The 25,425-nt window shown below is 38.8% G+C and overlaps 1 protein-coding gene across 2 annotated transcripts; it reads right to left on the reverse strand.

The window, feature by feature from the left end:
- Positions 1-5,403: 5,403 nt before the first annotated feature.
- On the reverse strand, positions 5,404-25,344 carry psen1 (presenilin 1). 2 transcript variants are annotated; one of them, XM_084097120.1, is made up of 11 exons: positions 25,260-25,344; positions 24,481-24,568; positions 20,159-20,415; positions 15,540-15,681; positions 15,388-15,455; positions 14,235-14,455; positions 12,612-12,710; positions 12,404-12,490; positions 9,781-9,948; positions 7,762-7,880; positions 5,404-6,393 (listed from the first exon to the last, which is right to left on the reverse strand). In XM_084097120.1, exons 2-11 carry the CDS (start codon positions 24,517-24,519, stop codon positions 6,238-6,240), a joined length of 1,356 nt encoding a protein of 451 aa, XP_083953246.1. In that variant the 5' UTR covers positions 24,520-24,568; positions 25,260-25,344; the 3' UTR covers positions 5,404-6,237. The 2 variants fall into 2 exon arrangements, with proteins under 2 accessions (XP_083953246.1, XP_083953247.1); XM_084097121.1 differs by having other exon boundaries at positions 24,746-25,324.
- Positions 25,345-25,425: the final 81 nt, after the last annotated feature.

The raw sequence follows: 25,425 nt of genomic DNA on the forward strand, positions 1-25,425 counted from the left end.
AATCACTTATGGCCTAATCCCTCAGCGCTGGCTTGTTTTGTGTGCCATAGGACACTCCCTCACACTTCTGGTAATCCCCTTAGAGGAGCTATCCTTAGCCACATCTCCTGTAGTCGTGGTGGTGTAGGTGCTCCAGACTCACCTCCAGAGATTAGAGTGCCTTACAGCCTTGCATGGCCTCAAGTAAGCCATCTTAATACCTTACCAGGAAGTGAATGAACAGGCTGTCAAAAAAGTGATCAAATTTAGCTTTGCTTCCTCACACTGGCATAAATACATTTCTTTTAAAAAAACAAACTGAATTGAACCAACTACAAGTTTGATGTAAGGTATTCTGGGTTGTTGCTTATTGGCCCAACTCAAAAGAGTCCATCCCCCAATCTCTGTGATGTTCTGACATCTCATTTTATATTTTCAGATGCTTGCAATAATTTACATTTCATTCAAAGTATACATTAGGTTCATGCACTCCCTGGGAATCAAGCCCACACTCTTAGGCTACGTTTACATGACAATGATATGCTTAAAGCAACACTAAGGAACATTTTTGACCTTAAAATAATGTTTCCAAAATCATATCAGTGGTTCATCAAGTCTTAACAGGGTGAAAGGCACTTCTGGATTCGCTTTGCATCCCTATATCTGCTATAACCACACCATGCAAGTTTGCCAAACCGGGTCACGTTTCTGTAGTTCGAATGAGACATAAGAAAACTACAAATTTGACTTGCTTTACTTCAAGGGTTACAATAGTCATTATTTAGTTTTTCTTCGTTTCTGATGTCGCAATATATCATACTTTAATGAAATCATGCAACATACTCTACCTTGTCTGTGGACATCGTTCATTCCAAAGCCGGTGTTGGATAAATAGTGAGTGTGTGTGCGACGGTAGGCTGCGGGCGGCGAAATTATTTACGACAGCGGTGATGGACAATTCCGCTTCCAACCTGTAGGGTGACCGAAGAGGAAAAGTTATAGAGATTACAGAGATTATAGAGACACATAATAGAGATTCACGTTTTTGTCGTTTACACGGAGACCCTTTTCAAAAACGTGCACTTTGAAACCCATTTTCAAAACTTTGTGTTTTCAGGCACCCAAAACGCTGTTGTCATGTAAATGTGCGGCCAAAACACATGCAAAGTTTTACGTTTTTAGTTGAAAACGGTGTCGTATGCTCTTGCAAGAACCATGCTCTACTGTAGGGTTCCTCTAATCCGACCCTGGAGGGCAATTCTGCAATTGCAGAATCCGAAGTGCAGATCCATGCACACTATAACGGCTAATATTGCCCACAACCCATCGCGCGTTGGACGAGGATTCTACAAACTACAAACACGAGTAAAAAGTGTTAAAAAACTACAGACATGGAGGATTTGCGAGTCCGACGGCTGTGTGGAGAGGTTTAGATAAAGGGGTTTGAGTGATTAATTATCAGTATCTAACCTGACGAAAATTTATTTATTCAATGTTGTCCACATTATATTTCATCTGCAGCAGCATTGTGAACTTTTGTAAAGATACGTTTAGCCATTAACGTTTAAATACATCATTATATTCAAATTGCAAACACGAGGAGAGTCTCCGCATTAAAGACCCATGACTGGCAGATCAACGTGCTTCAACATTTCTCTCCGAAGCGGCAGGAAATTAAATTATATTGAATGGAGGATTTTAACGGTGACGATGATTGACAGGGCAGTTTACGGTGACAGGATGACGTAACTAAGCGACAGAGCTGTCCGTTAAAGATGACGAAGTAAGTCCCAAAGCTTGCCTACTCTTCTGCTACACACTCAAAAGCATGTACTTTTTCTTCACAAAAAGAGTACATACTTTTAGGGCATAGTATAAGTAGGCGAATTGGGATGCAGCATAGGTCTTCAGGATCACTAGAAACTTCAAGGGAGATGTGTTGGAGTCTGCAGGAAAGTGGCCCTCCAGGAGCAGGTTTGGACACCTTGACCAATAGGAATATGTTTGGCTTAGGTCAGGGCCCTTCAAATCCAACCCTGGAGGGCCAGCGTCCTTCTCAGTTTAGCTCTAACCCCAACCAAACAATTGTGATCCAATTGATGCGTTTTGGTCAATTGGATCACAATTGGACGACGCTAAATACAGGTGTAAACAGGGTTTAAAAACGTTTTAAGCTTGTCCACTTTCAAGAACGCATTCAACCGGATTGCTTTTGTAGTGTAAATGCTCATGTGGTCGAATGTGTTCGAACAGCCACTAAAGACCGCCTGCTCTCCGCCTACTGACCTAACACGTCAACATTATGGGACTTACACACATTATCTAGCCAGACAAGATTTAAACTTTGTCAGCAGGAGATCCAAGTTTGGTTTGAAGCACAATGAGTCTCATTCACTAAGCATGCATACACACAAATTTGTGCGTGAAATGTGCATACGAACGATTTTAAGAACAAATCACGACTCACAATTTTTTTTCGAAATACATTTTGAATAAATTTACAATTTTTTTTAGGAACAACTGAAACCACACGTATGCAAAAAGCAGTTAGCCTACTCCATATGGCCTTATAATTGTGTTAAGAAGTTATATTTCATCCTAACACGACTATGATTATACTGAAGTATATGTTGCATTATTGCATTTATAAAATTATATAATAAAAGTATTAAATAATACAATTTCATTTCATTTTTAAGACATTCCATCATATAATACAGTTAAAGAGTAAGAAAAGCTGCGTTATAGCTTCAGCTGTGAGGTTTCTCTGAATAACGCAGATCTACACGTAGGGCCTATGTACAGCTGGCTAATGTCTGTAATCTGGGTCTGTATAAAAGGTGTTTATTGTGAGAACTGGTGAGAATTGCACACTTGGCATTTCTCGAGAATAGAAAAAAGACTGAATAAAAAGATTTGACTAGAAATCTGAGGTATATTTTTACAGACAGCCGAAAGCTATTGAACAGAGAAGCACATGGATCGCTGGAATTCATAGAAACAACTGGATCCAGGCAGAGAAAGTGCTAAATTTAGGGGTATTGTGTTGTGCAATTATTAGTGAATGAGACCCAATGTTCTCTCATCATTCCTGATTCCTAAGGATTCAAATTTAAGAATCTATTTCAAATATGCTTCCTTACATAACATCACGGTAAAGAATATTGTATTCAGTGTTTAAGGGTAAGATAATGATTCTGCTCAGCAAAGTTGCCTTTCCTGTTTTCTCCTCATTGTCTTTAATGGCTCTTTGAGTCCCAGTATCACTCAGACTGATGGGATTAGCACACGAATGATTCACTGAGAATCTCACCTTTTGTTCTGCAAATGGCTTTCGGACCCAAATGGCCCTTGGAGCCTTATGCTGATTGAATTAGGATTGGCTAGACCCTCAGTCTAGGGTGTTACCTTAACCTGTATACTCATTTACATGCTTTGTTTGAATTTGTCTCCACCCCCAAAAGTCCCTCCTCCTAAAATGCCTATAAGATACCATGTAAAGTTATGTTAGATTAGATCATGTTGGAAGTTTCTACAGCCGCATACGGCGGAGTTCTCAATAAAGAATAACTTCTGTTGAACGCGATCCCGACTGTCTCACTGGTCTCTGCTTCGATCAAAGAAAACTTTACAACACCTAACACATGCTCAACAGCGTTTGGCTTGATCTTGCGTCTGTCAGAGCAGAAACAAAAACTACTGCCCTGTGTGTTTTTCTGTTGTTTCCGGTCACGTTCATGAATTGTGTGAGCTTATTTTGTCCATTAGATCTAAAAATCTGAAAAAGCCCATACATTTACCCGCCCATTGACCCTCCCCTCAAACAAATCACAGAAGTGGTTGAAAGTGGACAAAAGACACAGATTAAAACACCAGGTGTAAACAGGAATGTGTCTCCATCATCTACTTGTGATCCGATCGACCAAAACACATCTTAATACCAGGAGTAAACAGGGCCAAGATGTTGAGAACTAGCAAATTACAGACAGGTGGGTTAAACTGAGATTGGTACCCAAGTCTGACAGGCATTGGCCCTCCAGGACTGGATTTGAAGAGCTGAGTACCTTCATTCCATGCAAATCAGACATTTTATCGTCCACCAGGGAACACTTGCAAGTCCGACAGCAATTTGAGGCATCACATATGTTTTTAAGTTTTGCAATAGCATGAGCAATAGCATTAGTGACCCTGGATGACGAAACCAGTCACGAGTCGCACGGGTATATTTGTGGCAATAGCCAACAATACATGGTATGGGTCAAAATTATAGATTTTTCTTTTATGCCAAAAATCATTAGGATATTAAGTAAAGATCATGTTCAATGAAGATATTTTGTAAATTTCCTACCGTAAATATATAAAACATTTATTTCTGTGAGTGAATGCAGCACAATCGCCAACATAAATGAACAACTTTAAAGGAGATTTTCTCAATGTTTCGATTTTTTGCACCCTCAGATTCCAGATTTTCTAATAGTTGTATCTCGGCCAAATATTGTCCTATCCTAACATACCAATACATCAATGGAAAGCTTATTTATTCAGCTTTCAGGTGATGTATAAATATAAATAATTGACCCATGGTTTTGTGGTCCAGGGTCACATTAGTGATGCGTCATTACCCATTGTGTTTTTGCTAAATAATCTCTGTTGATTAGATGAACAAAAGAACTGTAGACTTCAGGTGGGACGTGAAGGCTCAGCTTGACGCTAATCGCCAAGGTCCAATCACAAAGGAGAGTGGCCATCCCAGCATGCCAGACCATGCGGTTCCCATGGAAACTACTGCTACCTCCAGGGTTTCAGGTAACATGCCAGTTCCAGAGGGTCAGGGAGCCGGTAAAGGGGGAGATGGTCCTACAATATTCAGGAATTTCTGAAATGTTCCCACCATTTCAGGCCCTTCGGCATCAGGGAGACTGAACAATAGGTCAAAAACAATGAGCCCCCACAGTGATCCACAATCACATGAGATTAGGGGATAGTCAGTCACACGCACAACGTCCTCAATATTGGAGAGTTCAGATTAACCTTACAGAATTACTACAGGTAAACAAATCTATTAGGTAATATTGAAGTCTTTCATATATCGTTGTACTGAATTGATGGCAACACATTAACACAAGAATGGTTTTAAAAGTGGTTCACAAATATGTTAAATAGAGCAAACATCTTCTAAAAACAGTACGTACACAACTGAATGCTCATTGGTCAACACACGGCGATGTCTGAGTGCATTGCAGGAATACTACATTTTCTTTTGACTGCCTCCAAACGTGATGTGAGTAATTGGATCACAAAACAGTTTTGACCCCCAATTTACATGATATTTACTGTATACTCGGTGTGTAATCAGGGCTGAAGATTAAAAAAAAAAAAAACCTCATTTCTAAAACTCTTTTAACAGAATATAATACAGAAGACTGAAATTTTGCTCAAATGAGCAACCCCTTTATTTGTGAATCTTTCAAATTAGTTACAAAATCTTTTCTTGAAATGACAAGGTGTGGGTAGTATGAAAGTAAAAGTAACTCATAAATCATTTTGCAGGTGAATAAAAAAAGAAGAGAAACAAAACAACAACAAAAAATTGAACAAACAAACATCTCCTAGCACATCTCGTCCAAACATGAAGGAAATTTAAAAGAGAAAGTTTATACATTCCAAAATTATGCTCCCATACTTTCCAGGAGAGCAAAACAGTAGCTTGGATGAGCACTTGATTTAATGCTAGAGTAAACCAGAACATGTGATGTTGTCTGAAATGGTCAAATGGACACTGTTGGTGATAAGAAAACACAAGGCATCAATCTTAAACTCAAAGTACCTACCTGTGTGCGAACAGTCATATCATTCAGAGGGCTTTGGGTTAATGCTCGCTAAATCAGAGCAGGAATTAACATAATGCCTAGAGAGTGAATCCAAGATCTGGTGGACAAAGCTAGCTCTGGTCCCATTGCACACAACAGAGTTGATCCAACTCCAAATGAAGTCATCCACTAACGGTAATGCATTCATACATGTAAGATGACTTTAGATGGTCTCTGTGTTTTCTCCAAACAAATAAAGATGTTACCAAAGCAAGTATCAGTCACTGGAGAGGCACTGCAATTAATAAAGAGTCATTCAATGCCAAAAACAGCGAATCCAGTCATGTCCAGAGGAAGAGGAAAGGTGTGCTAGTCTACAGGGTCCACGCTCCCTGAAAGAGGGTTCTGGGAATACACTGTAGAGTGGAGTGTGTGAGACGTGACCTCTCTAGATGTAGAACTGATGAACAGCCAGCTGATCCATGAAGGGCCGCACGAGGTTATCGGTGGCAAAGTAAAACACCAGGCCGAAGGTTATGGAGATGGGGAGAGCTGGGAGGGCCTTTTTGAAGATCGCCAGGAGGAGAAGAGTTAGGCATAAACCCTGAGGAAAAAAAACAAAATAATTCAGACTATTGTAAAAAGCTAACAAATTGTGCATTTTTTGTTGCAAAAGTGATTAGGTTATTTGTATTCTTGATTAAATAATACTCTAACATCATTTGTTTGGAGATGACGTGTGTCTAATGCTATTACATTGATAAAATTAATACATATAAAATTAAATGTACTTTTTTCTCGATCCGATTGCAAACGAGCTCTGGGGCGTGAGGTGTGAAAGCCATCCGACCCAACGGACCAATGAACCAAATGATATTATAATTCATAACGGGAAATGCGCTATATACATAGCAGTAGTGTCTGATTCTGTGAGCATCTCTTCATCTCAATGTTGTGTAAGTGCGCTTCTCCGTGTGAGAATGCTGTCCCGATGAATTCCTGCTTGATTCCTGCTCTAGCTGCATTATAACATCTCTGTTAGGAATGTTATGCTGCATTTAACCCCTTTTTTTACAAAAACATTTGTATTCTAGTGTTATTATTATTAATTATCCTCGCCAAATCAATACGGCAACCCCCCTCCTTTTTTATTCACAAAAACATGTGACCCTGGAGCACAAAACCAGTCACATGGGTCAATTTTTTTAAATTGAGATTTATACACCTTATTTATTCAGCTTTCAGATGATGTATGGTTTGTTATGATAGGACAATATTTGGTAGAGATATTTGAAAATCTGGAATCTGAGGGTGCAAAAAAAAAAAAATCAAAACATTGAGAAAATCTCCTTTAAAGTTGTCCATTTATGTTGGCGATTGTGCAGCATTCACTCACAAAAATAAATGTTTTATATATTTACGGTAGGAAATTGACAAAATTTCATTCATACCCTTCTCATCTCGGTGCGTGCCGTAACTCTGTCTGACGCACCCACCGCTAGCCTAGCTTAGCACAAAGACTGGAGGTAAACGGCTCCAGCTAGCATACTACATTCGTTTAATGTTAACGTGTGTCTCGACAGTTACATATAAAGCCACAATAAGCTTATGGAGCGAACTTGTCAATCATCTTGATGGATGACGCAAAGGAAACTCTGACCAATAAGAGGACAGTTGTACTCGCATGTGACTTGCGGGAACACATTTTGGTGCGCTCTGAAAGGTTGCCTTGTGAAAGCGAACCGAACCAAGGAGAAAATGCAACATTGTAACAAAGTCGTTCGTTTCCAGAACAAAACAAACGCCCTTATATGCCTAAACAAACCGAACTAAGGGGAAAATGAGCCAGGTTACAAAACAAATGCTCCAAATAAGCCAGGTGTGAGACCGTGGCTTAGGTGTGCTAATGCGTTTTGGGAGAGTAGTACCTGAAAAAAAGCCTTATTTAGTGGGTTTCCTGTGGGATACTTACGATGAGAATGGCCACAAAGCAGGCTAGAGTCGTGTTCCAGTCTCCGCTGGCTGTAGCTGACGCTTTACCCACCAGCATACTGTAAAATATGAAATCTCCCAACCCCAGCTTCACACCCCCTGAAAAACACACACAAACACACAGGTCAGCATGTGCACAACAGCAGTCAGGGTTTTGTTCGCAGTTATCAATATTATGCAACTTCAACAACCACATTTTCAAAAAACATCCAAAATAATAGCCAACATAATTTAAACAATGAGTTTAATTTTTCCCGCATCACATGTAGGCACAGATACACAGTAAACAGATGTACTTCAGAGAGCAGGGCCTGGATTCTCTAATCCTATGTTGCAGCGTTTCCCATTAAATACCTAGATTCTGTTGGACTGCCACAGTTTCATAATGAACTGAAAATATTTTAAATTTCTCATAACATAAAAGATCACTAACGTTGTATTTTGAGCCATCACTTTGGCACAGAGTCTGTCAATCGAACTAAAATCGAAAGCACAATATGGACTAGTGCGCTTATCAAATCAAAAGGCTGAGATTTAATTAAACAAGTATATAGTTGCGTTTCAAAGCAAAGCACAAAGTTTACTTTCATGATCAAGCGTTTTCAGGGTCACGTAAAGGCCGAGTGTGGGTCTCTGCACTTTGGAGAAACACATTAACCAGGCATTGCTCATTTTACTCGCAGCACACAGTAAACATGACATAAACATGACTCAGCACTGTTAAAATAAGAGTCCCGCTTATGACTAAATGTAATCGGCTGAAGCGGATAATTAAAGCAGAAATATCGACTGGCCATTATTTTAAACCAGTGTTCACTAGATCATTAGTGCTACAAAACACCTAGAAATGTACATAAAACAGCTGTGGCCCAACTCACACCAGGCATTAACATGCATCTCAGAATTTATGACTATATCCATCACTTGCTAATATAAGCGTGTCACAGCATGTTGAATCAGAACTATTATTTGAATGTCATCTCAGGACTGGACTGGGGTGTGTGATACTGACAAAAATGATATTTTGCTGAGTGTGTTTTGACTGGTTTAGGTGTGTTGTTGACAGCTGACTCCTGAAGCTTTTCATTGTCAACATATTCTGTGTAGTGAGTGGTGAGTGTACAGTAGGGACAGAAATAAACTAATTAAGGGCAAATTTTTGCCAACTTTATTGTTTTTCAGGGGCATTTTTAGCTTTATAAGAGCATTTTTTTCCTAACCTTATTAGATGTATGCAATATCTTTGAAGTCAAATTCTTACGTTTAATAAATAAATTCCACTGGGATAATAAGACATTATAGAATGTTACAAATAAAATCAAATGAGTATCAAGAAAAATCATTTTTGCACTGCAGAAGCTGCATCTAAATCAGCATTTAGATGTATTTACACTGCAAGTACAAATGCATAAATAATGCTATTAAAATAAATTAATGATTAAACTATAAAATAATTAAAAATAATTAAGCAGCTGATTAGTGATGGGTCATTCATGAACGTTCACCGCGTCGGTCACGTGACAAAAACCGAGCCTTTCCTTCATTTATGTTCACTGTAATTTATCTTTGGCTGTATTATAATGATTTCTTAACTCATGATCAAGATTGCATTGGTGGATGTGTTTGGGGAATTTGGCTGTTAAAAGTATATTTTTTAATGCCAGTCAAATGAAGAAAATTACACATTTTGATGGACGAGATCGAATGAGAGAGTCAGTAAAATGATCCGAACTTCCCATCACTACAGCAGATTAATTTAGGAACAAAGCAAGTCATCTTTATGAATGAATCTTTGAATGACCGATTCATTCAGAAACAGACAATACTGTGTCTAATATGTAACAATATTAACTCCTAGTTTCACAGTTGCAGTCGTGCAGATATTGGGGAAAACCCTCACACTTGCTCGTGTGATATTGGTTAACTCCATCATATGGAAATATCGCACACCCGCACTTCTCCCGGGATGTTTTGAGCAGAAGCTGATGCTGATACTCACTCTCTTCGTCGTCTTCGGCGGGAGGTCGTGCGGAGGGCATCTCCTGGATCTCTCGTCTGGTCTCCTCTGTGGTCTCCATCGGGCCGAGCTGGTGCTGCTGATGATCCACCCACGCTGGCGTGAAACCCCCATCATCCTCCGGCTGAGCGGTGGGCGCCACTGCGACTGCTGGAGACAGAGACACGCCAGGTCATACTGACAGCGCTTTACAGCAGAGTTTAAGAGCTTAACAGAATAAAACCAATGAGAATGCAGTCAGAAATGCTCATGTGAGCAGCCTTCACACCATATCAGGAAGTAGGATTACTAATGACCAACAGCTACAATGATTTCTGAAGGATCATGTGACACTGAAGCCTGGAGTAATGATGCCGAAAATTCAGTACAATATATTATATCACAAAAAGGTTATTTTAAATTGTAATATTTCACAATATTACTGTTTTTACTGTATTTTTGATTAAAGGTGCCATAGAATGTGAAATTGAATTTATCTTGGCATAGTTAAATAACAAGAGTTCAGTACATGGACATGACATACAGTGAGTCTCAAACACCATAGTTTTCTCTTTCTTATTTAAATCTCGTTTTTGAAAAACACCCCTGAAAAACGGGCGAATCTCCACATAACACCAACTGTGACGAAACCGATGGGATCATTAATATGTACGCCTCTAAAAATTTGCATATGCCAGCCCATGCTCAGTGCCAGGCGAAACTGCACAGCCGAATCATCAGAAGTTCTGCAGGTGAAGAAACAAGCAGGAGGAGGATCATAGGGAAAATGGCAGATCTATCTATAATCTATCTATCTATAATCGGATACCGCTACAGTTTAATTCGAAGTTGTTTAGTTGCTCTGCCCATTTCACCACGGACTGTTACAACAATATCAAGCAGCCAGGCTTCTCTCGGCGTCTCAAACGGACGAAGGGGGCAATTTCAACTAACGTTATATTCCCGCAAGCGGCAAGTAGGGATTTTATTTACGATAATTTACATTGTGTTATCTAGATCCAGCGCGATATTGTTTTTTCCTCGAGAGACATCATGGCTTGCAAACGAGCGAACGAAGCATGGCAGTTGCTCAGTGTTTGGTTGTACAAATGAACACAAAAATATTTTTTTGCTCCTTCATCCGAGCCTCTGGAGAACCAGTGGGTTATGTGAATTTCTGATGTGTAATTGTTCAAATTCAGACAGATAATCTTTCTTTCAAAGTCGTTCAACACTGTTTATGCATCAGTATATCGAGTTGCAGTGATAAGATCTTCATTCACGCGATCAACAGGCTGTCATCTGCTCAGTGCTCATCACTGAAACCTTTTATGTGATGGGAATAGATCTAAATACTTTAAAAAAAACTTCTCATGATTCGTTAATCCCGATAGCTGTAATAGTAAAAACATATAAAAGCTGTAATAGTAAAAGTTTTCCAGATAGCTCTACATGTAATGCCAGATATTTCATATGCAAGCATGTCAGCCAATCACAGCAGTGGGCGTTTACACTGAAGTCTCACAGCAGACACGCCCCTTCAAACAGAGTGTTCAAATCAATGGATGAAATCAGGCTAGGAAATATGCCTTTTATTTCTAAATTATAACAAATTTTGATCTAAAAAACATACTAACATTATAAGGGCACCCCAGGAAACATTATAAAATAATAAAATAATCCATTCTATGGCACCTTTAAATAAATGCAGCCTTGGTGAGCAGAAGAGACTTTTTTCAAAAACATAAACAGACCCCAAACTTGTAAACAGTAGTTCATTTGTAAAGAAACGCTACACGCCTGCACACATATATATTCAAACGTGCACACCTATAGACTGAACACGTTATACGCATGTGCACCGTCAGCGTTTTCACAGGTTTGCGCAGAGATAACTTTTTCAAGACTTGCACCTATATCAGGGTTTGCGTTCTCGAGCCACAGGCACTGTTCTCGTGCGGATGAGCGGACCAGCGCATTAAGGGTTTCCTGTTAGAACGGCGTCGTGTAAGCAGTTAATAACTAATGATCTTCGCAACGGAAGTGAATCAATCAAAACTAACTTTAGCTGGACAATAACTTTATTCTAGAAAAACAATCTCTGTTACTGTAATTTCCTATTATCACTGTAAAGCTGCTTTGAAACAATCTGTATTGTTAAAGCGCTGTGTAAATGAAGGTTACTAGGCTTGACTTCCTCTGTTTACCACTTTCCTCTGACGTTCATCAGCGCTGCCCTGATTACAGCCAAGGCTTTCTCAGGAACTCTGGATCATGTCTTCTGGCAGGAGAGGAATGACGTCTCAGACCATGTTTAGAGTCAAACCAACGAGAGCGCCTCGAAAATGACACTTAACTGGCCTGAGATCAGAAAACCAAAAGCCAAAACTATCTCTGTTACTTTAAGTTCCTATTATCACTGTAAAGCTGCTTTGAAACAATCCATATTGTTAAAAGCGCTGTATAAATGAAGGTGACTTGACTAGTGTATATATTATTGGTCAGAGTTTCTCCTTAAAACATAGATCTGAAATGAACATTTCTTCTGTGAAGGAAACGGCTTCATGTACATGATCACCTGCAGTATGAATATAAGAGTGTGTGTGATTCTGCAGCAAACACTCACCCTGGTTCTCCTGCTGAGGAACTGGATGGCTGGTATTATTCCCGGTCTCCGCAACGTCCGCCATATTAAACAGCCACACCATGGTCGCTGACAGATCAAAGGAGCACACATGTAAATGCGACAGGAACAACTAAATACTAAACGTCAGGAACGACTAAAACACTGAAACGGCTGAGAAGACAGAAGTGCTGAGAGGCGTTTTACGTACAGGAGTAGATGAGCGCTGGGAAAATGGGTTCATTCCTCTCTTGAGCCGTTTCTACGAGGATACGCAGAGGTCCTTTTGGGCACAACACTGCCAACAGATCTACAGAAGTGCAAGAAGACATACACCACTGCATTAGTTCACACAACAGGATCAAATATCATTTTAATTTACGATTAAAATAATCAATATTCAAATGTGGCATTAATAACGGCACACACTCAAGCTCTTAGGATCTCGAAGTTCATTTTGAGTTAGACGTGAACAGTTGAGAGAACCGGATCATTGAGTCAGTGAGTTGCTGACTCGAGAACAGCTGCAATCAGATCAGTCCAATTTGCAAATAAATCGTTCAGAGTGATTTACGAACCAATTCAACAAAAAGTACGATATTATCCTTTGGAATGTATAGAAGCAAGTTCACCAAAATAAAAATAATCCAATAAAGTACAGACACAGACACAAAAGTACGAAATACTGTATATTAGAGATGCACCGATATGGAAATTTTGTCCGATACCGATAACTCTTTATATTTGAAAGCCGGTGACCAATATATTGGGCGATAAATCTAAATGCAAATTTGTATATAATTTTTGAAAGCAAAATATATAACAATTTTATATAATTTCTGAGAGCTGATTACAAAAACAAAAGTCTCACCATTAAAATCCACGTCCCAAGCACACAATTTTAATGTTGTCATTATAATTTTATGTAGCCTATATGACAGATTTGCTGCACTTTACTATATTTTCCTTTTTTTCGTTAAGTGATTTCAATCATATTTCAAGCAATTCAAAACCATCATGTTGAATAGTGCAAATCTGAAGCGTCTCATCTGAAGGAAATAATCCATTAATAATCGGCTTTAATATATTGGCCAATCGGGCCGATAGCGATAACATCAAAAATGAACATATTTCGGCCGATACCGATATGATGGCCGATATATCGTGCATCCCTACAGTAGGAGTAAGCAATACGAGAGGCTGTGCTGTATCGTGAATAAGTCACGGCTGAAGGGCGCTGTTAGGCACGAAGCGAAGGGATTGGATCATTACTTTCATGGCGTAAAATCACTAAAAGCCTTCCTTCCACTGGAAAAAATAGTCCCTGACCGTAAACAGCAACAGAAGTTACATGCATTATTTCACCATTAGATGTCTTTATGAGTGAGTCAGTCAGTAGTGAAGACTTTTACATTGAAAGGACTCAAACTTGTGAACACGGAAAAGCAAGACACAACTGACACATGACTAGGGCTCGGGAAAACCCCTTAACTGTTAAAAGGACAAGATATGGCAGCGGACATTCAAACTGATTTTTTTATTATGCATACAGGACTGACCTGAAGGAAAATGCTATATCTACTGTCAATGCAGGAACACTCGCTTACTTGATCTCTCACAAACATTACTCTACTCTAGCTTCAACGAACAATAGGCTATCAATGAGATCAAACGTGTTTAAGTTGCTAAGAGTGGTTGCTAGGGGTGTTGTGTTGTGATACATAGAACCGTAGGGTATATCGAGAATAAAACACAGCTATTGGCCAATCAGAATCAAGGATTGGAACTAGCCGTTTTATAACTGTAGATATGAACCAGATGAACTTTCACTGACCGTAGACGGATATGGCAGCGAGGATGAGCCAGGCGGTCCACTCGGGGAGGTACTTGATGAAGACCAGAGCCATGAGAGCGCTGATCATGATCAGATACGCCTGCTGGAGCCGCAGAGGACCCTTCCAGTGGATGCAGATCATTCCCACCACACCGAAGTTCCAGATGATCAGCGCCACCGTGAAGTAGTCCATGGCCACGTTGTACGTCTTGAACACTTCCCTGGTGTGAAGAAACACAGTGCATCTGTCATCATACCATAAGATGAGCATCAGACACGGTCATTGGTAACCAAGTTTGTACTGTATTTTACACTGAGCGACCAAAAAAAAAGCCAAAACATTTTAAAATATAATTGCAACTTTTTTCTCACAATTGCGAGTTTCTCAGTGACATCTTTTCTCAGAATTGTGAAATATAAAATCGCAATGGCGAGATATAAAGTCCAATTCTAAGAAGAAAAAATAAGACTGACTTTTTTCTCAGAACTGCGAGTTTATATCTCTCAATTTTTACTTTATAACACACAATTGCGACTTAATATCATGCGATTCTGAGATAAAAAGTCAGTTATCTTTTTCTTCTGTGATGGACACAAGCTTCTAATCCATACAAATGCTTAAGAGTCTATGACTGGATCATTATTGCAGTGATTATTATGTTTCTAGCATGTTATATGTTTGGCAACAGTTCTTCTAATCCTAATTGATGGAGTGTGTAGCTTTTCATTTCTTAAACCATCATGTAGGAAACACATCATGGCCATATTCCAGGATGACAATGTCAATATTCATCAGGCTCAAATTGTGAAAGAATGGTTGAGAGGAGCATGAAGAATCATTTTCACACATGAACTGGCACCTCTGAGTCCAGACCTTACATTCATTGAAAGTCTTTGGGATGTGCTGGAGGAGACTTTACAGAGTCTTGACTCTTGCATTGTCAATACAAGATCTTGACCAAAAATGTATGTGCCTCTTGATGGAAACAATGTCACAACATTTAGTTCAAATGTAAAGCTAAACACTCCATCAATTAGGGTTAGAAGAACTGTTGCCAAACATGCTATCACTTCAATAATAGCCCTATAAATCACTTCCCCCCATTAGTTACAGCCCTAAAGCAGCAACGCTAGGACAAGAAACGGATCTCACCCCAAATAAATGAAGGAGAAAAAGAAGAGGAGGAGAAGGTTGGAGAAGAACAGCCAGGCTTGAATCACCTGGAAAAAAACCCAAAAACAAGTCATGAACCTGCAGCATGAGAGCACAAATCACGAGTGTGATACTAACACCAGTGAACAGACCTTGTAGCATCTGTACTTGTAGAGCATCACCAGCACAAGCGTCATGACCACGATCACACTGATCATGATGGTGGCGTTCAGCATGGAGTTCAGCGCGCGCTGACCCACCGTCTCCGTGTCCTCGCGAAACGGGGTGTAGATCCTGTGAACACACACACACACGTCATTCTCAAAACTGTTGTCTGACACACTTCATTCTAAAGTAACTTTATTTAAATAGAAAACAATAAGGGAGGAAATTCAACTGTGAGAGATAATAGTGCTCTTTCACTTGAACACAGACGGGAGGCTTCCCGGATTAAGAAATGATCAGGCCTTAATCTAGAATAGTTAATCATGTCTTTCTGAAATACAGATTAAGTGCAGATTACTAACACCTGGAGTATGAAGCCCTGAACTAAAATAAGATTCATTTAAAACCGAGTGTGCTAATCTGAATTAGCACGGCTGAAGTTGCCTATTAAACATGGAATGAACCAAGAAAAGGAAAACAATGGCAGGAGAAAAAAAGACTGCAATCAAAAACATGTATTAAATGGAAATGAACACACATCTACAAGGAAAACACAACTTCAGGTGAGAATCATCAGCTTCATTTGGTGAAATCTCTGGGTTGACATTGCAGTAGACAATACAGTTGTTGTGGAAAAAATATTTAAAAAAACGTCAAAAATAAATAAACCCCAGCTGTGGACTCCCGATGAGAGACGTTTAAGACCTGCTAATGAATATACTGAGCTGAGAGCTTTGAGAACATAACAGATGATGAGCGTGATTTCCTGGAGGAAGAGCAGCGACTTCAGGACTAAACTGTCCTGGCTTACATTAAACCTTCCAGGAAGCAGGTTTAACTTCAGATTAATGTTGTGTTTTAAATACACACACACACACACACACACACAGTGCCTAACCCCAACCCTGACCCTAAACTGACCCTTAACCTCATTATAACCTTATCCCGAAAACCAAGGCTTGACCCTCAAACAGGCCTTTAAAGGCTCTCAGAAAGTGAGGACCTCACCTCTTGGTCCTCACTCCAATGGTCTAAAACTCAAACTGGTCCTCACAAAGATAGTTGTACAAGTACACACACACACACACACACACACACACGTGTACGTATGTACATTACCGTTAAAAAGTTTGGCATTGGTAATATTATTTTTTAAGTCTCTTCTGCTCACCAAGGTGGCATTTATTTGATCACAAATACAGTAAAGCTGCTTTTATTCAACATTTATTATTATTATATCAGTGTTGAAAACAGTAGATTATGTTTTTAAAGGATTCTGTAAGTTGAATAGAATGTTATAAAGATCAGCATATCTGAAATAGAAAGCTTTTGTAACATGATAAATGTCTTTACTGTCACTTTTGATCAATTTAATTCATCCTTGCTGAATAAAAGTATTAATTTCTTTCCAAATAATTCTCTTACTGACCCCAAGCTTTCACAGATCTAGTGTGTGTTTGGTTCTCTCTCAGACAGTGATGAGGGGTCAGTGGGACATTAGCGCAGTCTAGAGGACAGTCACTGTAACTGCATCACTGGACACTGACCAGCTTCAGACGATTCTTCTCTCATAAACCACTGAGGCACAGATGATCTAAACTACAGACGGTAAAATAGGGCATGTGGTTTATTGCTACAAAATGATGCCAGAACAACTCGATCATTTCAGACAATCAGTCGAATCTGAGAAAAGCTCTAATATTCTCTTGCCTCAACATATGTCTCAGGCCCTCCTTCAATGCACATATATGGGAGTGTTCTTCACACATTTTATTATCAGCCAGACACAAATCTTAAGCCTGATCAACACAAAAATCTGCATGATTTTAAAATTTGAAGCTGGGATGAATCATGCACAGATATTTACCGTTTTTCACATTTGCTAAGACACATTACTTGTTGAAACGTTCACTTATTTTCTCAAAACATTAAACAAATCCAAATTTTAAAAATGGAGAACACAGCATCCAGAACATTACAGAAAAAAGATATATATTGTACACACTACACAGTAAACTTTTTGCAATTACATAAAGTATAGTAATTGAGAAAGGTGAATATATTGTAGACTGTATGCACTGCAAGTGTAGTATTGTGCTGAATATTGAATAGTACGCCTATCGAATGTCTGTATATTCACCATACTGTGAAAATTATGGAAGCTTGTTTCTGCCACTGAATAAAAAAGATAATTGTGACTTTTTATCCCACAATTTGATTTTTTATCTCAGAATTGCGTGATATAATGTCGCAATTGCGAGTTATACAGTCAGAATTATGAGAAATATCAGAATTGCATGTTTATATCTCGCAATTCAGACTTTATAACATGCAATTGCGAGTTATAAAGTCAGTATTGTGGGATATAAACTCGCAATTCTGAGGAAAAAAGTCACAATTATCTTTTAAAATGTTTTATTCTGTGGCAGAAACAAGCTTCCATCGAAAATACTGCAAAAGACAAAAATGTCAAACAAAACTCTACATGAAAGCATGTTACAGTACACTCAAATACTGTAAGTATTGCACCTACAAAACCAAGGTCAGTGAGAGATTTTATTCTTCTTCTTCCTGCTGGCTCCGGCCTGAGGACTTTGTCCACATCACAGGCAATGTTGTCTCTCAGTCGACGGGAAAAACCCTCTAGCCTGACAGATCTCGCCTCGACAACACCTTCCTCATCCTCATCCTCTCCGTCAGATTGTTTCCATCTATTGTTTGTATCATCTTTCAGTGCCACATGTACACTCTGAATTGGCTCGTTTTTCATACAGCTGGTTTAATCACACCATTAAAAATAAGCGTGAACAATTTGAAGTCGTTGTGTGTAAACGATGACAACTGTGTTTAACTTTCGCCTTGTGTTTAGTGTTTTGCGACACAAATGGATCTCAGTGCGAAATGTGTTTAATGAATGAGAATGTGTTTAGAGATTTGCAAACAGTGTTTTAACTACCTGAACTTTGCAGAAATAGTGATTTATTCGACATATTGGTTTGCCTATTGAGAATTTGGTTCAGAGAATGGAGTTTAGTGTCTTAGCAATTGTGAAAAACTGTAATATTAGGTGTTATGGGTTTGTTCAATTAACTTCATTAATTCAACACTAACTATAAGCTGAAGTAATAGTGATGCTTGTGATATTCAGAGCAGGACTGTGATCATTCCTGCATTAAAGGGATAGTTCACCCAAAAATCAAAATTAGCCCATGATTTACTCACCCTGAAGTCATCCTAAGTGCGTATGACTTTCTTCTTTCAGGCGAATACAATCTGAGTGATATTAAAAAATGTTCAGGCTCTTCCAAGCTTTATAACGGGAGTGAATGGGTTTTTGTTTTTTGAAGTCAATTAAAGTGCATCTATCCATGATTAAAGTGCTCGAAACGGCTCTCCGGGGGTTAATAAAGGCCTTCTGAAGTGAAGCGGTGCGTTCGTGTAAGAAAAATATCCATATTTATAACTTTATCGACTAAAATAACTAGATTCCGGCAGACGGCCGTACGCATCGACTTACCGTATTTTCAGGACTATAAGTCGCACTTTTTTACATAGTTTGGCTGGTCCTGCGACTTATAGTCAGGTGCGACTTATATATCAAAATTAATTCAGGCTGAGATGAAAACATTACCGTCTACAGCCGCGAGAGGGCGCTCTATGGCGGAGTTGTTCAGAAGCGACACCAAGGATGAAGAAAATTCAATGGATTCAGTGATGTGGAATGAGATCGCGGGTGCTTGGTGAACTTGTTTACTGGTAACTTGCTTGTTGGACTCGCTAGCTTATGTTAATTTAGCCTATTCAGCCTCCCAGGTATATGTTCTTTATGCTATTGTGTAGCTGAATAACTGTTAATGTGTTGCGTTAACATACCGGACACCTACTCAGCCTGTTGTTCTGTGTGCTACTGTGTAGTTGAATAACTTGCCTTTCCAGATTAAATGTCTGTTCTTGGTCTTGGATTTTGTGAAATAAATTTCTAAATAAATGCGACTTATAGTCCAGTGCGACTTATATATGTTTTTTTCCTCTTCATGACGCATTTTTTGACTGATGCGACTTATACTCCGGAGCGATAAAAATACGGTACGCCAAAAGAGTAGTGCAATAAGCAAATATGAAATAACATTCACATTAATTCACACATTAAATTTTGAAACAACTGTTCTTAACTTGAACTTGACACACAACGTAATGACGAACGCGGTTGACCAGCCCTGTGTGTTTGAATTGGCGTCAATTGCCGCCATTACGTTGTGCGTCAAGTTCAAGTTAAGAACAGTTGTTTCATAAGTTAATGTGTGAATTAAAGTGAATGTCATTTCATATTTGATCATTGCGCTCGCTTGCACCCTCGTGTAGACATAGGAGACAATACAGTGCTTTTTTCCTCTGACTTTAAGTATTGTCTTTAGAATTAGAATAAAATTCGAATTTTTATCATATTCAAGAAGCTTTTCAGCCATTTTGACAGCCCTACAACACATATGGGGAAAACAGTGTAACAATTCAAGCATGAAAACCTGTTTTAGTAGAGCCCAAAAACAAAATCAAGCCTTTGTTAAAGTGCATAACAGGAAGATTAGATTCCAGTGATGATACTCACAGCTGCTGTCCGTCCTTTTGCGTGTAGAAACTGACGGATTTGATGGTGGCCACAACCACCACCATACACAGCGTGACGGGAATGAACAGCATGATCACGTGTTTAGCCCCATATTTGAGAGTCAGCTCCTCGTCCTCGTCCTCCTCGGCGTCGGTGAGCACCTGTGGGGGTCGAGCGCTGGGCGGCTGTCCGTTCATCTCCACCTCGTTCCTGCCGGGAGTCTCCGTGTGCCGGACGATCTCCGCTCCGTCATTAGACTAGAGAGAGAGAGAGAGAAATAAAGCAGAACGAGAGTGAATGAAAGCCTTCGCTCGACTCTACCGTTCAAAAGTTTAGGGTTTAGTTTTTAAAATAAGTCTCTTCTGCTCACCAACACTGCATTTACTTATCAAAATTACAGTAATAACGGTAAAATTGTGAAATATAATTACAATGAAAAATGACTATATAACATTTACTTCTCCAATCCCTAAAATACATAAGCAACTAATAGATAATAGTGTTTAAAATAGTCATCTAACATAAACGTTTGTAAATATATAATATATGTGTGTGTGTGTGTGTGTGTGTGTGTGTGTGTACTTGTGCAACTATCTTTGTGAGGACCAGTTTGAGTTTTAGACCATTGGAGTGAGGACAAAGAGAGTAAAGTGAGGACATTTTGGCCGGTCCTCACTCTCTGAGAGCCTTTAAAGGCCTGTTTGAGGGTCAAGACTTGGTTTTAGGGATAAGGTTATAATGAGGTTAAGGGTCGGTTTAGGGTCAGGGGTCAGGTTAGGCACTTAGTTGTGATGGGTAAGGTTAGGGTAAGTGGCTAGAGATTGCATTGTGTCAATGAATGTCCTCATAAAGACAGATGTACAAGAATGTGTGTGTGTGTGTGTGTGTGTGTGTGTGTGTGTGTGTGTGTGTAAAGTTTGGAAACATTACTATTTTTAAACTTTTTGAAAGAAGTCTCTTTTGCTCACCAAGGCTTCATTTATTTGATCAAAAATACAGTAAGAACAGCAATATCGTAGTATATTATTACAATTTAAAATAATGGTTTTCTATTTTAATATACAGTAAAGTGTAATTTATTCCTGTGATCAAAGCTGTATTTTCAGCATCATTACTCCAGTCTTCAGTGTCACATGATCCTTCAGAAATCACTCTAATATGATGATTTGATGCTCAAGAAACATTTATGATTATTATCAATGTTGAAATATTTTTATGGAATGCCTCATATTTTTGTGGAAACATGATACATTATTCTCAGGACTCTTCAAAATATTTTGTGTCATTATAAACGTCTTTACGAGGCGCGTGACGGTATCAGGTTTTCTGATCACGATAACTGCTGACGTGGACCTCTTTTGATAACTTATTACAACAAGAACTCTGAACCTTTACATACAATAAAACAATACACAAGAATGTATACAGTAAACAAATGCTTCAAACAGATTAAAGTGCAAAAGAACAACTATCGAGGACAATAATTAAGAATCAGAACATTTGCATATCTTACTCCACATTAAAGTTGTTTTAGTGTAAACAAATTAAAAAATAAATAGCCTATCATGTCTAAGTATTTGGTGCTGTGATGAATATGAAGATCTGAATGACTGTTTGTTTCTAGTTTCCACTAGTAAGTGCCTCCAACAAATCTCTTTCACAGATGTAATGCGGGATGTGAAACGGACATTAACATCAAGAAAACCAACAATGTGTGTTATCTGATGAATCTGAAAGGAGGATTTTAACACGCGTGTCTAAGTTCAGCCTCATCCCGGCAGGAAGACAGAGTCAGATACTGAGCCTGAAGCCTGAAGCTACAAACAGTGATAAATACCTCAAGCCCTCACAGCTTTATCTGACATGGGTGCGGTTCGCTCTTACACAACCTCCCTGAACACACCTCTTCTGATCCGCTCCACACACCAGAGTCATCATGGGAAATGTTCTTTTAGCAGATCTCAATGCAGAAACAGCATGATGATCCAAACTTGTCTCTACTATAAATAACATCCTTAAACCAGAGACCTCTCACTCTGAAGCCACAGAGGAGCAATTATTGTGTCACTTTATTCAGAGAAAAAGTCGACATTATCCACTCTCTCCTATCTAGCTCCCGACTGTTGATCCACACCGTTCTGTTGTTTATCTCACAGCGAGAGATTGAGGACATCATCGGAAAGATGAAATCGTCAACTTGTGCCCTGGACCCTTTTCCCACAGCATTGCTGAACTCGAACCTCAGTGTCATAAGTCCCATGATCACTGAGGTCCTCCAGATACACTGAAAACTGCTGTCATCAGAACACTTCCCAGAAAACCCACGCTGGACCCAGAAGTTATTGCCAACTACAGGCCCATCTCCAACCTTCCCTTTCTTTCCGAAGTGCTGGGAAAGGTAGTTGCTGCACAGCTCCAGGTCCATTTAAAACAAAACTATTTGCAGTCTGGTTTCGGCTCTGGCCACAGACACCGCTCTGGTCAGGGTCACGGACGACCCGCTGAGGACAGCAGACGCTTGCTCCTCATCTCTTCTCCTCCTTCTGGACTGCAGCGTTCGACACTGCGGATCATGACATTCTCCTCCACCGACTACAGACCTTATTCACAGCAGCGCCATCTTTGATCTTTAATGGGAATGAAAGCGAGACTGGGAGGGACAGACATGAATCTCTTCAGTGGGCTGTACTGTTATTTAATGCGTTTTTGGATTGTTCTGCTCATGAAACACTGGGAAAATATCTTTACAAGAAATTTCAGTTGACAAAAAAACTCCCGACGATATAAGCCGTGGGTAATCTAGGAGCTTTATACATCTTTTTACAGCGGATGCCATTGGAAACACGACAAGTCTACAATCCCTCACAGGCTCACTTTCATACCTGTCGTGGCGCTGCTCTGAATAAGGTCTACTGGTTTATCAGACTCTGTTTTAGGGGTGGGGATCTTCTGGAATCCCACGATTCGATGCAAATCGATTCTCTTTGATTCAAAATTCTCGATTTTGAATCAAATTTCAATTTCAATCTTTTACATCATTCGACATCAGTCAACAACCTGGGTGTTAAAATGGATGATTACAGCCAAGGCTTTCTCAGGAACTCTGGATCATGTCTTCTGGCAGGAGAGGAACGACGTCTCGGACCATGTTTAGAGTCAAACCAACGAGAGCGCCTCGAAAATGACACTTAACTGGCCTGAGATCAGAAAACCAAAAGCCAAAACTATCTCTGTTACTTTAAGTTCCTATTATCACTGTAAAGCTGCTTTCAAACAATCACAATGAGTACAAGGTCTCTCTCCTCACACACAAGTGTATGATAACGCCCCCCTTACACCTTACACCTATATATATATATATATATGTATGTGTGTGTGTGTGTGTGTGTGTGTGTGTGTGTGTACATATACAGTACCGGTCAAAAGTTTGGAAAAATTACTATTTTTGATGTTTTTGAAAGAAGTCTCAGAAATATCAGTAATATTGTAAAATATTATTACAATTTAAAATAATGGTTTTCTATTTTAATATACTATAAACTGTAATTTATTCCTGTGATCAAAGCTGTATTTTCAGCATCATTACTCCAGTCTTCAGTGTCACATGATCCTTCAGAAATCACTCTAATATGATGATTTATGATCAGTGTTGGAAACAGTTGTGCTGCTTAATATTTATTATAACCTGTGATACTTTTTTCAGGAATCATTGATCAATAAAAAGCTAAAAAGAACAGCATTTATTCAAAATAGAAATCTTTTCTAACATTATAAATGTCTTTACTATCACTTTTTTTTTATTTATAAATTGAACACATCCTTGCTGAATAAAAGTATTAATTTCTTTAAAAAAGAGAAAAGAAAAACAACGACTGACACCAAACTTCTGAACGGTAAGAGTATATTGTTAGAAAACATTTTTATTTTAAATAAATGCGGTTCTTTTTAATCAATAAAGAATCCTAAAATAAGCATCACATGTTATAAAAAATATTAAACTGTTTCCAACATTGATAATAATCATCATATTAGAGTGATTTCTGAAGGATCATGTGACACTGAAGACTGGAGTAATGATGCTGAATATTCAGATTTGATCACAGGAATAAATTACAGTTAAATTCACATTAAAACAGAAAACCATTATTTTAAATTGTAAAAATATTTAACAATATTACTGTTTTTACAAAAAACATTAAAACTAGTAATGTTTCCAAACTTTTGACCGGTAACGTACTCCACCTTTATGTTAGATGCTATAAATCGATCTGACAGCACTAGTTTAAAACAATCACAATATATGCCTCACAAATCAGACTTACCACATTATTGACCGCATTATTTTCCACATGATCGGCCATCGATGCTGTGAAGAGACCCAGGGATCATAGAAACACCAGGACCTGTGGACTGAGAACACAGAATAACCTCAATAACAGCTTCAGAAACTTTATGACTGAGGCGAATACACATCTCAGACTGAGTTTAAGCCTAATAACTTTCAGAAGGAAGAACTTATAGTACATAATATCAAGATATAATCTCTTTTCAGAAAAGCACTGTGGTTGCAATTTAGAGTAAACTTACAGTAATGATATCAGATGGCAATATTATTGTACTTTAATATAAATACAACGACTACCATCTTCTCGGAAAGTGTGGTATTTAAGTTACATAATTCTCCAGTGGTAACGTGACTTCAAAGAACACCATGGTAATACTTTAGTGTATCTTGAACCCATGGTTTTCCCCTGGTATTTGATTCAACCACACACAGCAGAAGAGCTTCCTCAAATCTGATTCTGCGAAACCGCTTCCTTTTCCACTTCATATCGAGTAAAACCGATTTTTCTTTTTTTATTTCCGGTGAAGAACTTTTTGATTTAAATAAATGAGCAACGCTTTATTTCATTACAATGTAGCTTCAGGCTAGTTAGCGCATCTCATAGCCGTTTGATTGTCTACTGTAAACTAGAAATTAGGTGTAAGTAAAAACTTCATAACCAAAAGGAGACAGCCATATAGTCGTACACCAGTTTATGTAAAATGAAGAAACGGAACTGTTCAAATAACATCATTTCTAGATGAATGCCTGACCAACCTGGAGTCTGAATTCACAATGTTAAAAGCCCAATACTGTGAAGCGCGACACGGCCAGGCAGAGGCGCAGCAAAGGTCAAAACAGTTCGTTTTTCAAAATAAAGGTCGCGTTCAACGAGATAAAATTATTAGTTTCCGACACGCTATTAAACTTCCTAGTAGGGTCA

Source organism: Abramis brama (genome assembly GCF_963993115.1).
Source record: "Abramis brama genome assembly, chromosome: 21".
Lineage (NCBI taxonomy): Eukaryota > Metazoa > Chordata > Actinopteri > Cypriniformes > Leuciscidae > Abramis > Abramis brama.

Coding starts and splice junctions, on each gene's coding strand:
- psen1 (XM_084097120.1), bottom strand. CDS start 24,519: ATGGCCGATCATGTGGAAAATAATGCGGTCAATAATGTG. Junction 15,682..20,158: donor CAAAAGGACGGACAGCAGCT/GTGAGTATCATC, acceptor GTGTGTTCACAG/GATCTACACCCCGTTTCGCG. Junction 9,949..12,403: donor TCCTCAGCAGGAGAACCAGG/GTGAGTGTTTGC, acceptor CTCTGTCTCCAG/CAGTCGCAGTGGCGCCCACC.